A 16,170-nucleotide genomic window follows, 5' to 3' on the forward strand; every position below is an offset into this window, starting at 1 on the left:
ATGTACAGACTGCCTTGCCACAGCGTTTATTGTTTCTTAACGTGCCGCTATCCGAACATCCCTGGCTTGTCACATGGCCTGCTCTACGAATCTCATCCGACTGCCTGGATGCACCGTGGCTCTCCTCATGGCTCCCATGGCGAACGTCGCCCCCGAGGCCCATGGGAGCAAGCGCAGTCGCGGCGTCTAGCCCCGGCCCACTCCCTTGGGTCCTCAGCCTGTGAACTATGTCTTGACTCTCTTGCTTCTCTCTCTCTCTCTCTCTCTCTCTCCACGCACATGCTGTCCCCCGCTCAGAGCATGCGCTTGCTAGATGCTGTTTTGGACGCTGCTCTGAGCTTTACCCCTCTGGAAGTTTCCCTGCTTGCCCAGCTGTGCTTTTTCCGCTTGTCCTGAAATGTCTCTGGCGCCTCCAATATCTCGCCCTAATCAAACTCGGCCTAGGCATGCGCACCATCCCTACGGAACTTGGCCTCACAACCCCCAATCCAGCCCGCCCGAGGCATGGGTGTGTCAATTCAACCATGCAGTAGCCGGGAAACCTGCGTCGCCGCCTAGCTACCTTGCCTTTGGCCGGCTCTAGCTCGCGCGCCATGTGTCCTGCCAGCAACGGTCTTGACGACACGACACGACACCACCGGCCCTGCTCCGAGCCCGTTGTCTGTTGTCTGTTATCGCGCTCTGCCCTTCACTTGCAGACTTGGCAGTCATTGGGTTTTGTTTATTACCGGTCCTGTCCCCCAGACATCCATCATGTTGTCAACAGATGTTCTGTTGCATCCCTCTTTCAAGGCATTTCCGGGCTTCAACTTTCGAAGCAGACATTCATTTGTTCACTGCTTTTTGTCCTTCAATAGCCCACCATGAGGTTATCTCTTGCAGCGTTGGCTTCGCTGCCGGTGCTTGTTGCCTCTTTAGCCTCGACCGACTCGTACCGCGATGCTGTAAGTTCCATACTTTTCCCTCTTATACTCACTCCTATCTCGGCACATGGCGAGACATGCACATGCCAGTTGCTATGAAAGGCCGTGCTGACCGTTGGATGCTTTCTCATGACAGGATCTGCCTCAATCGGGCTACTTGCCCAACCACAACTTGAACCCCAACGTCGCAGGGTCTTCGAGCTTCAAGAACCTGTGGACTTTTGTCTCTCCTAATGCCAAGGAACTATGGCTAGCCAAACCTCTGGTGTACACACCCGAGGGCCAATCCGAGCTCGTCATCACCGCCTCGGAGATGAACATTGTCCGCGTCTTTGACAGTAAGACGGGGAAGCTGTTGAACAGCAGGACGCTTCAGCCGCCTTTCACTGCCCTCGACAGCAACTGCGGTGATATTCCAGACTGGGTTGGTGTTACTGGCACTCCCATCATCGACCCCAACACCGACATTATGTATCTGTTTTCCAAAGGCTACAGGGACGGGACGACTTCCGGCACTGCAAACGGAGTCTACAAGATGTACGCTATTCGGATACCCACCCTCGAAGACGTTGCTGGCTTTCCGGTTCTCATCGACGGCATCAACGCCGACAATGATCGCGCCCGCTATTTCGTCGGCGGCGTGGCTCTGCAGCGGCCGTCTCTGACGGAGCTCAACGGCCACATCGTGGCAGCGTTCGGCTCTCACTGCGGTCGTTGGAACTACACCGGCTACCTTGTCTCGGTCAGCAAGACCCCGGGTGTCGGTCCCGTGAGTATGTGGGCAACCGAAGCCGCGCCAGGCGCTCCAAAGCCTCAGCCGCTCGATCTGGCCACCGAAACTGGTGGCAAGGCTGGCATTTGGCAGAGCGGCATGGGCCTGCCTACCATCGGCAACAACGTTTTCTTCGTCGCTGGCAATGGTCAAGGACATGCCAATGGTAACGTGCCAGCTAGTGGCAGGCTTCCCATGTCAACGCTAGACGAGTGTATTGTGAAGATGGAGCTCTCAGCCACTGGCAAACTCAGCTTGATCGACTATTTCCAGCCATACGACTACATTGGCCTCGATGCCGGCGATCGCGACGTTGGCTCCTCCGGACTGGCCGTCTTGGACCCCTCTGTCTTCAAAGGCGCCGGAGTTAACCGGATTGGCGTGACCGCGGGAAAGAAGGGCCGCACCTATATCGTCAATGCTGACAACCTTGGCGGTTTCCGACAGGCTGCAGATGGTGGAGATGGTATCCTGCAGACCATCGAGCTCGGACTCTCTGTCTATGGTGGATTTGGTAGCTACCCTGCTGAAGGTGGCTACATTTATGTAACCCCGGTCGCTGGCAGTCTCGTTGCCTACAAGCTTGGCTTCGACTCAAAAGGCGCTCCCCAATTCAGTCTCGCTGGAAAGTCAACGTGGATCTCTGCCGGCCGAGTCGGTGTTGGTCAGATGACTGTTACGTCTGACAATGGAAAGATTGGTACTGGTATTGTAAGATTAGCCTTCCTAACCCGTCGACATGATGGTATGCGTGCACTAACAAACACCAGGTCTGGATCACCGACGTCAATACCGGTCTTATGGCCTTCCGAGCTGTTCCTCAGGACGGCGTCATGGTTCCCCTCACTCTTCCACAGTCCCAAGGCACGAACAAGTACCAGCGCCCTGTTTTCGGAGACGGCCGTGTATTTTTCCACTCCAACAACAACAAGCTCGTATGCTTTGGCGCTCCTGTTAATTCCGCCGTTAACTGCACCAGCCCGGTTGATTTTGGCTCCGTCGAGGTCGGATCTGTCGCCAGCGCGAGTGTCAGCTGCAAGGCCAACGTTGCACTCACAAAAGTCAATGGCTGTTCCGTTTCGGATCCGTCATGGTCGTGTTCCAACTCGACTCTGCCCAGGGCACTGTGGCCGCGGGCACATCCTTTTCTCTGAATGTGACATGGGACCTCTCAAACCCTGCTGCAAAGGTTGTTCCTGGTTTCCTCACCAGCGCGTTGACACTCTCTGTCAGCGCCGCGGCAGACTACGCTCCAACGACCGTAGTGTCGCTACAAGGCACCGTTGTCAAACAAGGTGCCTTCCTCAGTGCGGCCCCTTCCGACATCGCCTTTGGCAGACTCGTGCTGCGAGACGCCCCCGATGGCTTGACTGGCACAGCTCTGTTGCAGAACGTGGGCAACGGTACTCTGACTTTTGCTGGCTTTGCTTGGCAAAGTGATGCCGGTACTTACACCAACATCACTGACGATGGTAGTTTGGGCTCCGGCTTCTCGTCACCGAACTTCCCCGCTGTCGGTTCTTCCCTCGAGTCTGGCCAGAGCTTGTCTGTCCCGCTTCGTTTCTTCCAGCAAACCTCCGGGTCGTACACGACAAAGGTTACGATCTGGTCGAATGGCGGCTCGGCTATCCTCACATTGAGCGGCTCCGTCAATGATCCTCCAGTTGTGACATTTGAGCTGGCCGATGGCTCTGGCAACTGGAACGTGCTCTCAGATTACAAGGTTGCGTTTGGAAATGTGCTTGCTGGCGCTTTGGTCGATAAGCAGATTCGTGTCTGCAACAAGGGTGGCGCACCTTTGACAATCACCATTTCCAAGCCCCCTGCGACGCCTCAATTGTTTGCTCTCAACCCCAACAACGAGCTCACTGAAGGGACGCAGGTTCCGGCAGGAACATGTGCGATTGGCAGCGTCGGCGTACATGCCGCCCCTGTCCAGCCGAACCATCCAGCTCAGTCTTTGAGGGCTCTATGGACTCTCAGCACAGATGGCAACGACCCTGTAACAGGCCAAGCTTCCGGTTTACACAACATCGTTTTCGAGAGCACCGTTGTCACCAAGCAAGTCGGACCTCTCCTTACGAACGGAACCGCGCGGTATCAGTGGGTTGGATGCTTCAAGGACACTACCAACTTGGGCCGCAACTTGCAGAACTCGGTCAACACCGCCGACCAGCAGAAGACGAACACTCTCCAACAGTGTCAGACACTCTGCCTTGCCAGAGGCTTCATCCTTTCTGGCGTCCAATACCATTCAGAGTGCTGGTGTGGTGGAAACATCAAGAACCCCTCTACCTATACAGACGAGTCTCTCAACCTTTGCACCTTCGATTGCACGGGCGATGATACACAAGCTTGCGGCGGTGACAACGGACACATGAGCTTGTACGCTGATATAACCTCGTTCGACATTCAAGGATTCTACAAGTCGGTCAATGCCCCTAGCTCAAGCTCCTCAGTGCCGGTGGCGACGAGCTCTAGGCTTGCATCTTCTAGCACGGTTGTTTCAACAGCCTCGTCAAGCGCATCTTCTTCAGCCGGCAGCAGCATAGCGATTTCCAGCTCTGTGGCATCCAGCGTCCTTTCATCGGCCACATCGACCTCTCCTTCTTCGAGCAGCATCGGAATCTCCTCAAGTTTGTTCAGCAGCAGCAGCAGCAGCATTGCGAGCACTAGCACAATCGCGTCGTCCACCTCCACCTCTAGCACCGCGTCGTCAAGCCCGACGTCCACGATAGTCACGTCGCCCCTGAATCCTAGCATGCCCGCTATCATCAATGGACAATGGCAATACGCTGGTTGTTTCAAGGACCTTGTCAACAACACTCGACTTCTGAATGAAGCTTTTCTGGCTTCCGACGACATGACATTGGACAAGTGTGCTGCATTCTGCAGTACGGGCGCATACAATGGCGGCGCTTTCAACTACTTTGGTGTCGAATACAGCCGTGAGTGCTTCTGCGGTTGGGATGTCAAAGCAGCACAAACGAGCACCTCGGAGTCGGAATGTTCCTCATCATGCGCAGGCTCGCCCATCGGTTTGTGCGGAGCCGGAAATAGGCTTTCAGTCTACAACAACACCGTTCCCAACCAAGTCCCAAATGCTCCTCAACATGTCCCGAGAGCAAACGACTACAAGTTCCTAGGCTGCCAGACCGAGGGCGCCAACGGCCGCGCCTTGACTGGCAAGTTCACCGCCGCAGACACAATGACCGTCGAAACCTGCGCCTCTTTCTGTGCTGTGGATGGATGGCAATTCATGGGTGTTGAGTATGCTCGTGAATGTGAGTACATGATACCTCTATTGTCCTCGAACTGTTTTCTGACATGGCTCACTAGGTTTCTGTGGCAACTCAACCAATGCTGGGTCAGTGCCCGCTCCGCTTGACGATTGCAACATGATCTGCGCGGGAAGCAGGGTAAGTCTCACGATCTGTCTAGCATGACCCAAGTTAACATGTGGTAGGTACAATACTGTGGTTCGAGTAACCGTCTCGATCTTTATCAACTCTCCCCGCTTGCCCCTAGCGCGTCTTCGAGCACTGTGCTCCCCGCAAGCTCAACAGCTTCGGGTTCCTCCTCCATTGCCAGCTCATCAAGCATGGCGTCGGATCCTGTTGTCTCGTCTACCGCGTCATCGACTGGCGAAGTTTCAGCTCTCACTTCATCCAGCTCATCAGCCAGCCTCGCTTCATCCAGCTCGTCGGCCAGCAGCTTGGTTTCGTCCACACCACCGTTGACATCGTCGTCATCCACCATCCCTGTACCCACTGTCCCTGCATCGACAACAGCGAGCAGATCGATTGGAAAGACACCAAGTACGACGGCAGGACCCACGGCTACCGCCACCAACGGCTATTACTACATCGGCTGCTTCCAAGACACCAACTCGGGCCATGCGCTGCCCGGCTTGTTCGCCAACAACAGCGTCACCCCCGAGCTCTGCATTGACTACGCCAACTCAAAGTTTAGCAACTCGCCGACCTCGACAACAAAGATGCCATACGTCTTCCTCGAGTACCACCACGAGTGCTACGGCGGCGCCACCTTGGATTTCAAGGGCGCCGCGGTCACCTCCCTGGTTGGAAAACAGGCTTGCAAGGACTACTGTTACGGCAGCGTCAGCACATTTACAACGGACGGCAAGGTCACAACCACCACTGGCACGGCCAACTATTGCGGCGGGGCGAAGATGTTCGACCTGTACGCGATATCAACACCGGTCGCCTTCCCGACAACGGGTGGTCCTCTGGTCACTAGGACAGTGAACTGAGGCGGTCTGGCGGGGGAGGTATTATTGATAATTGCATAATCACGCCCGTTGAAGAGGCCTTGAAATATCTCAACGTGTCATTTCCTTAGCACATACCCAGGCATTCCACAAGACTGGATGTCAAGCAATTACTCGCATACTTAGACTTCATTTCATATTCATACTATTCTGTTCATACCACGTCATCTTCGAACCTTGTGCCCTTGCATGAGATTTGCTGTTCTTTGTCAAGTCATGTGTCGAGAGGTGCCGCCGCAGGCCATGCGACGCATTGTAACGTCCCATTTGCATCGTTCAAAGCGCATGCAGCGTGCTGCTTTAGACGTCTGCGGCATCAAAGTTGCGGATCAGGTCGTAGTAGAACCTCAAGATTTCCATGTGGGCACTAATCTTGATTCTCTCGTCAATGGTGTGGGCGTTGATGGTCGCGCCGTTTCGGATCGGCACGAAACGGTAGACGTTGCGCGTGAGGCCTAGTTACGCGGTCAGCTCATCGTACTCGCTCCTGGTTTTTGCACGCGCTCGTCGTGGGAAACTTACTCAAGTAGTGCCTCGTGTCGGTGTTGCCGGTCATGAGCTCGCCGACGGGCACGACTTTGCCCCCGTCAAACGCAAAGGTGGACTGCAACGTGCCGGAGAACAGGTCCCAGACGGGGCCCTTGGTCGGCGACAGGGGCGCGGGGAGCGTCGCCTGGGTGCGGCTCAGGTACAGCGTGCCGTTGTAGTCGACCTCGTACAGGGGCTTGACCGCATCGTCCAGCTTCTTCACGGAACCCAAGTCCCGTCCGTGCCGCTGCGTATACTCCTCGTAGTCCTGGTCGCCCTCGAAGGCCTTGACGGTGATGCCGTACTTCTCGGCGATGCCGCTAATGTAGCTGACGACGTTGTGCTGGATCTCGGGGATGCTGTTCTGCGGCGCGACGCGGTAGTTGACGCCGACGCGGATCTTCTCCGGCATGGCGTTGATCTTCTGGCCGGCCTGGAAGTAGTCGACGCTCTGCGACGTCTGCAGGCGGTAATGCGTCGGGCGGTCAATGGCCACCAGCTCCGCCACGAGGGCGTCAAGGTCGCCCTCCTCCAGCAGCTCCGTGATGCGCGGCTGGGCGTCGGGCGAGTACCGCGCCTGGCAGACCATGTGCTCGTAGAGCGGCGAGCTGGTCGTGAGTTTGGGGGAGTAGGGGTGGGACTCGAGGGCGACGACCATTTCGGAGACGATGCCGATGCCCGTGTGCGGGAAGGGGACGGACGAGTGGCCGCCGGTGACGTGCAGGTCCAGCCAGATGTCGACGTGGCCCTTCTCCATGACGGCGGGGAGGGCGTAGAGGGTGCCGTCGTCGAGCTGCTGCAGGCCCATGCCGCCCTCGTCGAGCACGAGGGCCATGCTGTCGTTGCCCCAGGTCTGCTGCAGGTGCGTGGCGATGTGCCCGGCGCCGCGCTGGCCGGAGCACTCCTCGTCGAAGCCCGAGGCGAGGATGATTGTGCGGGTGGGGGTCCAACCGGCGCCCGGGCCGGGCTGGGAGAGGAGAGTCTCGAGGGCGGACAGCAGGGCGGTGAAGGAGTTCTTGTCGTCCGAGACGCCGCGGCCCCACATCCACTCGCCGTCAAAGTGGGCGGAGAAGGGCGGGTAGGTCCAGGTGGCGGCGTCGGCGACGGGGACGACGTCCTGGTGGGCGGCGAGAAGGAGGGGCTTCAGGGAGGGGTCGGTGCCGCGGAGCGTGTAGACCAGGCCAAAGGTGTTTACCTTGACGAGCTCTGCGCGGGCGTGGCTGGCGGCGTTGTGTCAGAGACGTTGTTCCCGCCGGTGGTTTTTTTTCTCTTCTTTGCGCCGGGGAAGAGGGGGGACTTACAAGACGGGGTACGTCTTCTTCAAGACATCGTGCAGCTCGTAAAACACGTCCCAGCGCTTGTCCGTGTCGAAGTCGCCGAGGTCGTCGTAGCAGATAGACGGCACGCGGACAAGCGCCGCATGGCGCTCGACCTGCTTCCGGACGGCCTCGGGGGAGGTGAAGAGGTCCTTTGCGGAGGGGAGGCCGTCGGAGGGGGTCACCGCGGGCGGGAGGTCGCATTTGAAGTCGGATGCGGCGCCAACAAAGGGGTGCTGCTGCTCTGTGTAGAAGGGGGAGGTGGCGGACGTGAGGGCGGTCGTAGAGAGGAGGGTGAGGAGCGATTGGGAACGCATCTTGGAGGGTTTCGGTCGAGGCTCGCTCGGTCCGCGACTTTGTACTTTGGTTGCTGGCGTGCTATCACGAAGCTGTTCAGACTACACCGTCGGCCTGGTTCTCGCGGGCAGGTCAGGGAACGAGAGAAGAAGGGGGGGGTTCACCGGGGAGAGGGGAGCAGCGTCGAGCAAGACGTCATTTTTGTAGGTATGCAATCCGCCCGTACACGCGAATACTGGTCCCGGCATTGCGTGATAGCTATCCGGTCTCCCCAAATTCCTGATGCCCCCATTCGCCCAATTGGTGTGTGAGTCGCGTGGAGGGAGCTGCCCCCCGGCCGGCCGAGATAGGAGTTGGCGGCATGCTTCGCTTGGGGTTGTGGGGGGGGGGGGGGGGGGGGGGGGGGGGGGGGGGGGGGGGCGCAGGGCGTTGATAACGGCATCGAAAGTCTCCCAGTCCTTGCCCGAAGCCGCGTTTCGGAGTCGGAAGGGGGAGGGGCTGCTGTGTAGTCGCTGGCCGGTGCCGATACGGAGATGTGGACGAGGGGTGCATGGTCAATCGCTTGGGACAAGGAGGGTTCTCTGGAGGAAGTGATGTGCGGTTTGGGGGACGGGATTGTCGGACAGGCGCCGCGGGCAACTTGTTGTGCACCTTCCTAATCGGAGCGTGGAGGTCGAATAGCGGAACATGATTGGGTGGCGGCGAGAGGTTGCGTCGGGTATTGTCCGGTGGGGTGGAAGGAGGGAGGGAAGGGGACGGGGCGTCGGCAATTTTGGTGGTTGGTGATTGATTGAGAGATGAAGCGATAAAGGCAAGCGAGACGCCGGGCATGGCTGGTTGCTTGGACCTGCCTTTTGATTCCGTCTAGGGTGGTCATGCATGATGGGGGTTCCCACTGCAGACTGGCTTCCCGGTCCCAGGTCCGGGACTGCGGCTCCTGGCAGCGCCGGTTTCGGCACGGAGACCCGATCGGGAATGTTGAGATCACCGGGAAGGCGCACCGTATCAAGGCTATTCCGTAGGCTGGCGGCTATTTGATGAGCCTTGTTTAAGAGTCTGGCCTTTTCGTGCATACATGTACAGCGGTTGTTAAAGGGACTCAAGCCCGCTGCAGTTGGCCTTTACCTCTATCTCAGCTCAGACCTGGAGAACCTACACACATCAACCGGTTGAATCAACCCTCTGCTCCATGCGAATCAAATGGCAAGCTCGTCTTTCGACTTGGCAAAGACTTGCGACCCCCTCGCGAAACTCAACAGTTGACAAGGGCATGGCAACCTAGATCTGATCCTGCACGCAGACAATTGCGTGCTTTGCAAATGAGAAGCGAGCAAAACGAAAAGAAGAGCAAACCTCATTCTGCCTCAAGAAGGTCGCGATGCACCGAATACCACTTTCTTGGCGACGGCACTCGTTGCAAAACGCAAAAGAAAAGTCGACGTTGGCCTGATTCGAACAGACGCTCCCGAAGGAACAAGATTTCTAGTCTTGCGCATTAGACCACTCTGCCACAACGCCGGATGATCCCTGTTGTTCACCGCAACTGGGAGTGGAGATGCCAGGATCCGGCGAATGCTAGATTCAAGAACCTTTGCCAGAATGCCCTCCGTGTTGCAACAGGTCCCGTCCTCGGGATACGGACGTTATTCTTGTGCGCCCTTACGAACGGGCGGTCTAGGCATGGTTCGGTAAACGTTTGCAAGTCGCTGTTAGCACGACAGTACGAAAAAGAGAGACGCCTTGTCCTGGTCTCGCTGGCGTCCGACTCGTGGATGTCGGTCTCGAGGTACGGCGGGGATAGCTTGTTCAGCACTCCGATGAAGCGGTGTGATGGCTGAAACACTTATCGGTAGCGACGTCTTGACTCTTCTAGGTTTCTATGTCAGGGGCGTCGTCTTGCAGACTGACGGTTGTGGAGTGGCTGTCCCCAGCGCGAAGAGTTCAGTATGGAGCTCATAGAGGCTGCGATGCTGCTCAAGGCGTTAAGCTGGTGTCTCCCTTGAAACGATGAGTTGAGGCGAATCGACGCTGTGCGTCGTGACTGTTTCGTTTTGCTGTCAGCAAGATTGCTCGTTCCCGATTGAATCGTAGTTGCCAGGTGTCGAGGCCTCACGGGTGCCCAGTTGAGCGGCGAAAGAGGCGATCTCCCGCCGCGCGCCGCGTGTCCCGAGGACCTGGGCTCGTCCGATGTCGTCGTCGCCGGTTGCAACAGCAATGCTCTCTGTGCGCGCCGCCGCCCAGGCGGGTGCCGAGTGGCCCGGTTGCAAGATTCCAGTGAGCGCGAGGTCCAGGCTGTAGGGCTGCGCCGGCTGACTCGGTGACGATGGGAGAAGAAGCGACGAATCAAACGCCAATCGCCGATGCAGAAGCCGTATCCTCTGCTGAAAGGACAGCGTTGGCGAACTCGAGCTCCGATGACGATGCCGCTGCGGTTTCTGATTGCGGAGTTAAGGGATGCCTGCCGTCCAGTCTTCCCAATGTTTCAGTGTTTCCGCCTCTTTCTTGTGGTTTCGCTTGGGGCAGCGCAGAGACGGGCTTCAATTGCAGACGGATCTGCTCTCGACGTATCGGACGTAAGACGCGGTGCTGCTGCTTCCGCCGTTCCCGCGATGGACATTGCTGTTGCCGACGGGAAGCCCGACCGGCCGGATACAACACGGTGTTTTGGTCGTGGCAGCGATCGCAGGCAGATATCGGCAGGGGTCGAGGTATTGTCGTACTTTGAGTTCTACTATACCAGTAGTACACTAATTCACGAGGTGATGTGCAGCTTTGGTGGAGATGTTTTGTTCTCTAATCCGATCCCCTGTCACTTAGCTGATCCTCCTAAGGGAATGAACTTCTCCGGCCGACTACCATTTAACTTTTCAACTACATTTCATGGCGAACGTCATGAAGTCTGGACTTACTAGTGTCGTGCATTCAGCGAAGTCTAACATAACAATCACACGTGGTAGGATGGATGGGATGGGAGTTGGGACGCCAGTATTGGTCTGCGATGATACTTAGGATGAGCTGACAAATCGCGCAACTGGCAGAAGAACCAGGGATTCGGACGAAATGACGAGGCTCGTCGGAACATGAGCCAAGCATTTTCCATCCAAAGAAACTTCCCCCCGCATGACCGGCGACTTCATGTATTGCGACTTCACGTTTCACGATAAGACGCACAGTGTCGCGCCGTGCATCAACAATGGAAGGGTTGCAATTTAGGGTCAAGAATAAGTATTGAACATTGAAGTGTGAACTTTGTACAAGAACATGCAAGTCCCAGGTTTTCTCTGGGCGTGGCTCAGGTCCGTGGTGCGAAACTTTCGGATTCGTTTCCAAGTCATCTCGTCTCAAGACAGAAAGGTTAACCAGGGGGGGTATAAGATGCGAGCCCGACTGTCTTCTTCCTCTCTAAACTCTGGGTTCCCGTTTAGATACGCTTGCGAAGGGCCCGCTTCGCAGCGCGACGCTTGTTGCAGGAAGACTGTAGAGCCAAGTTAGCAAACGATGAACCATTCCAACCGTTCTGAAACCCAAACCCTATTGGTGCTAAGGCTTCGGACGGCGGGATGAAGTAGTACTTACGGCAGGCTCAGTAGCGACGGGTTCGCTGGCGGCACTGGTGGCAGGGGTGGCGGGAGTGGCAGCGGGGGCAGCGGAGGTCACGAGAGTGGTGGGGACGGCAGAGGGAGCGGCAGAGGGAGTAGCAGAGCCAGAGCCGGAGCCAGAGCCGCCGGAGGTGAAGTCGACGCAGGACATGTAAGTCTGGCCGGCCTCGGCAGAGTCCCACCACCACTGGAGGACGCAGTTGCCGGCGGTGCCGCAGTTGGAGGGCAGAGTGTCGGGGAGGGTGACGCTGAAGGCGGTGTTGTTGGCGGCGACACCAGTCTTGGTGCTGGCGTAGTTGGTGAAGGAGATCAAGGGCGAGCCAATGATGGAGTTGCTGGTGGTGTCGACGACGGACACGTTGGCGACACCAGTGTGGGGGGCGCGGATCTCAACCTTGAAGTCGACGGTCTGGCCGGGCGTGTAGCTCTGGATGTTGGCCGAGTTGTCGGCGAACTTGTAGCCCTTGCAGAGGGCAAGCTCGCACTTGGAAGCGTCGAGGCTGCTGCCAGCCTGCTGGGCGAGGCCCTGGATGTTGCCGTAGGGATCGGACTGCTCGGTGTTCCACATGGTGGTGCCGCAGGCCTCCTTGAAGGCATCGCCGGCAACGCGGGGAGTGGGCGAGGTGACCTTGCCGTGGGCCGAAACGGCGGCGACGAAGGAGAGGACGGTGACGATCTTGGACTGCATCTTGACTGATTTGTAGAGTTTCGAAACGTAAAGAGTCGTTGAAAGAATGGACTTTGCGGGATTTGTCTTGCGATGGTTGTAAAAAGCTCGAAAAGAATGGCTTGTGTCTAGCACAGCGTAAAGAGAGTGTGAATGAATGAACGTGAATGGAAATTCGGACAAGTTGGAATGAGACGAGGAGATCAGATCAGAAGAGACAGGCTCGATGGGGAGCGTGGCATGGCGGAGGCTCTTATACGGTTGGTGTTGGCTAGCAGTGACCCTCATCCCACATCGTCCCTCCCATCCCGTCTCATCCCGTCCCATCTCGCCGTCACTCCTCTTCGCTGCAAGTCTTGCATGCATGCTAGGGGTGTCATGGACGGCCCAGTCCGGACCCAGGTACGGACCCGGCGCCTCAATCTATGCAAGACGGCTTGTTGCGACCGAAGCTTTCGCGCCGTCAGGGGAGCGAATGACTGATCGTGAGGGACGAAGGGGAGCCCAGACCAGCCTAGGGTCGGGTATACCCAAAGGAAGAAGAAAGCAACTTGGCGACCCTCCCATCAGCCTTCCAAGAGTCACCGAGGCGCAACCAAGAGATGCGGTCCATCCGTATTCCTGGAACATGAGCTGGCAGCCAACGGCCCCCGGTCCACCTCCAGATCGAGGGAAGCGCAGCGATTGGGCGTCCGACGGGCTAGGCTCCCGCAACGGGCAGTAGTTGCTGGATGTTAATCTGACTGAGGCTAGGTGGACACGCTGATGGACCCGAGTTGCGCAGACGCCGTCATGACATGACCCCTGCTCACCTCGCAGCTCCTGAACCGGGGTTGCTGAAACGGCGCCATCACGCATCTTTCAGGCGGCTCCGCCGTGTGACCCCCACCACATCATCCTTTTCCCCCTTCGTGATGTGCTTGAGTTTGTCGAGTTCAGAGTGTCTGCCCGTCACTAGTCGTCGTGAGACTGTGCTCGCCCCTCGTCCCATTTCGGTCCCTCGGCTACCTGATCTTCGATGACTTCAATGGAGAACATCCACGCCTGGAACCTCCCTGCAAGCGAGAAATAAAAGGTCGGGCGCGGGTAGGGAAGATGCTTCTGTTGCAGGTGGTAGATCATGTTTACCGCATCCACGTTCATCAGTTGGAAATTTGACTCGCTCTAATCGCCTGTTTCAAGAGCTTCCTCCGTGGATTTTATCTCGATTGCTGTTTATTGCGAGTCGGTGGACTCAGCGCCTCTGCAGCCCCCCTTGCGAGTCGCACGACCTTTGCTGCGACCCTTGGACTTTCAACCTGGGCGCCAAATAGTATTAGTTCAGGCTTGGCCATATCAGTCTTCTTCGCCCGGGATTGCCGGCCAACCAAGGCGTGAATCTGTCTGTGTAATCCGGACGCATCTCCAATAGAACCAGATTCATTCCTCGTTCCTCAGTGCGACTCCAGTTGCACTACTCCGTCTTCGTGTCAGTGGTATCGTGAGCCGACGCTCGACGAATCTCCTGTCATCAACCTCTGACCGGACTTCGTCCTGGTGGACTCCGCTCTACCCGACTTGGCTCCCACGTCGCTTGGCCACATTGTGGCGCGTCACATGAACGAACTTTTTCAGTGATTTTCGATGCTTCCACCCCAGTACGAGATTCCGGCCCCATGATTTGCCTCCCACTTCTCGCTGATGATGCTGACATGATATGGTGAGATGCGGCGGGTGATGTGTCGGCAGGCTTTCCCCTTCCCGTCTGTTCCTCGCTCTTTTCGTCCAGCTGTCAACTGAACTAATTGAAACTCACCCCCGTGCCCACATCGTGGATCCTAGGCAGGGTCATGGGCGCTAAACCTTGCACTGCAGAGCGGGCCCGGGCTAGCCTCCTCATCCGTAAGATTAGGCCTTTTCAATTTCTACATAGTATCCTCAGGTGAGACGGGGGAGCTGGGCAAAGGATAGGGGAAGCAAACACGGTGTGGTCGATACGCAGGCCGCAGGCGGGGGATAGACTCTAGCGGCTCCTCAAACCGCCAGACATGTCATCCGCGCAAGTCGCTCCGCGGCTAAACTTCTTGGCCGAGTGAAGATGATATAAGCCATCAGTTGTTTCCCCTTTTTCCCAGCAATCGGCCTTCCCGGGCGGTCGGAAGACAGGTCCACTCTTTCTCGGCAGACAGAAGGCCTTGGCCAGCAGCTTCCGGCCGGCAGTCAAGACATGGGCGAGGGACGTGATCGAGGGTACAAATGTTCTGAGTAAAAAGGCTTCTTGTTTTTGCAACTTAAGCTTTAACATCACAAACAGGGGTTCTACAAGGATATAAGTTGCAATGCGACAGTGCATTCGGCGGCCTGCAAGCAACATGAGGTGCCCTGCCCTCAGTGCTAGTACCTTAATTAGGGGGGAAAAAGAAAAACCTACTTGTCTCCTAATTGGCAGACCGCCCTTACCATCATGAATGGTGACATACAGGCTTCGAGTGCCTTAGAGGGACCGATCAGGAATTTAGTTGCTGGAATGGGAAACCCTTCGCCGCATGCTGGGGAGAACCCGACACGGACGAGTTGAATCTGCGAGAGGCTCGGCTTCTTATCTTTTCAATGAGTTTATTGGAAAAATATCCGATAACTCCACCCATTTTTCCAGTAGTCATATGAAGACTTCCTTCAAAGGTTTCTACCTTCATCGCTGCAATTGAACAGGTCGGCAACCACCATTGTTTTAGCTTGGGCCGAAGCAACTAATGGGCTCAGACCGTTGTGCCGGTTGCCGTTCCCACGACCTCCAGAACTTTTGACGCGTCTGAATTTGAGTACCCTCGGATCGGCACCGCGTATCTCCTACCGACCGCAGGTACGGATCCCCCTTTAATACCATGTCATCCGCCGTTCAGCACAGCCGCGATTTACCTGACACCGCCCTTGCAGCTGCAACGCCGCCGTGGGGCAGGCTCAGCGATATTTTCGGCCGCAAGCCCACCTCTCCAGCTTTTATTGTGGAATTCTTTTGTCGGTTCTGTTATCGGCACCTTGGTCCAAGATATAGATCCGCTCATCGCCGGGTGGGTCATTCAGGGCATCGGCGATGGGGACATTCATGGGCTCTCGGCGACGGCTGTTAATGAGTGAGACATGGCCATCATATAAGAAAGAGGCACAAAGATGACGATTGTTTGCATCAAGGACTATGTCATTTTCAGTGTTGTATGGGGAACGTCTTGCGGCGCCGGACTTGTGGGCGGCGCCTTTCCCTAATATGCTGTAGATGATGCTTGTAAATCAATCATAAGTTTTATAGAAGCTCTACGCAAAGCCGCCCACAAATGCAGGTTGACCTTGCTACTAGTCCCAGCCATCGGGCTTGTTAGCATCTTCTTCTGTTTCCTCAATTTCCATACACCACGAATTCCAATCTTCGAAGGCCTTCGGGCAATGGACTGGCTCAGACACATTGTCGTGTCCAAGCCACAGCTACGTTCCTCCTTAGCCTAAGATACGATGGCATGACCTGCCAATGAGCTCGCCAATTGTAATGTTCAATACTCCTCATTATATTTGGCATTATCGCCATTGCCATCTTCGCGCTGGTCGAGGTGAAAGTAGGGAAATCACCAGTGACGTCGCTAAGCCTTTGGGGTTCAACTTCAACTGTCGCCGTTTATAATGTAGCGTAAATCCGCGAAGACCTTTTCATCGCAGATTTGTATCATCTTTGCCTTTCATCACAGTCAATTCTTGGCGCAAATTCAACTATGTCAGGCGTCTGCCTACTGCCAGTTGCTGTCACTC

General features: G+C 56.5%; 4 protein-coding genes and 1 non-coding gene across 5 annotated transcripts; 2 read left to right on the top strand and 3 right to left on the bottom strand.

Annotated features, from left to right (window-relative positions):
- Positions 1-863: 863 nt before the first annotated feature.
- Positions 864-4,371, top strand: ColSpa_00628 (WSC domain-containing protein 2; the record flags this gene model as incomplete). Its single annotated transcript, XM_049266840.1, has 5 exons — positions 864-944; positions 1,060-2,406; positions 2,466-2,756; positions 2,816-4,126; positions 4,192-4,371. 5 exons carry the CDS (start codon positions 864-866, stop codon positions 4,369-4,371), a joined length of 3,210 nt encoding a protein of 1,069 aa, XP_049122797.1.
- Positions 4,372-4,456: 85 nt separating this feature from the next.
- Positions 4,457-5,968, top strand: ColSpa_00629 (WSC domain-containing protein; the record flags this gene model as incomplete). The annotated part of the gene is made up of 4 exons (XM_049266841.1): positions 4,457-4,979; positions 5,035-5,114; positions 5,162-5,397; positions 5,515-5,968. 4 exons carry the CDS (start codon positions 4,457-4,459, stop codon positions 5,966-5,968), a joined length of 1,293 nt encoding a protein of 430 aa, XP_049122798.1.
- Positions 5,969-6,286: 318 nt separating this feature from the next.
- On the bottom strand, positions 6,287-8,147 carry ColSpa_00630 (putative carboxypeptidase VC_A0337; the record flags this gene model as incomplete). The annotated part of the gene is made up of 3 exons (XM_049266842.1): positions 6,287-6,441; positions 6,509-7,734; positions 7,816-8,147. The coding sequence occupies 3 exons, from the start codon at positions 8,145-8,147 to the stop codon at positions 6,287-6,289; spliced, it is 1,713 nt and encodes a 570-aa protein (XP_049122799.1).
- A 1,416-nt stretch (positions 8,148-9,563) lies between these two features.
- ColSpa_tRNA_015 lies at positions 9,564-9,645 on the bottom strand. The gene has a single exon. It is a non-coding gene; the product is annotated as a tRNA-Ser (tRNA).
- A 1,903-nt stretch (positions 9,646-11,548) lies between these two features.
- On the bottom strand, positions 11,549-12,414 carry ColSpa_00631 (uncharacterized protein; the record flags this gene model as incomplete). Its single annotated transcript, XM_049266843.1, has 2 exons — positions 11,549-11,602; positions 11,704-12,414. 2 exons carry the CDS (start codon positions 12,412-12,414, stop codon positions 11,549-11,551), a joined length of 765 nt encoding a protein of 254 aa, XP_049122800.1.
- Positions 12,415-16,170: the final 3,756 nt, after the last annotated feature.

Source organism: Colletotrichum spaethianum, assembly GCF_022836535.1.
Source record: "Colletotrichum spaethianum MAFF 239500 DNA, contig01, whole genome shotgun sequence".
Taxonomy (NCBI): Eukaryota; Fungi; Ascomycota; class Sordariomycetes; order Glomerellales; family Glomerellaceae; genus Colletotrichum; species Colletotrichum spaethianum.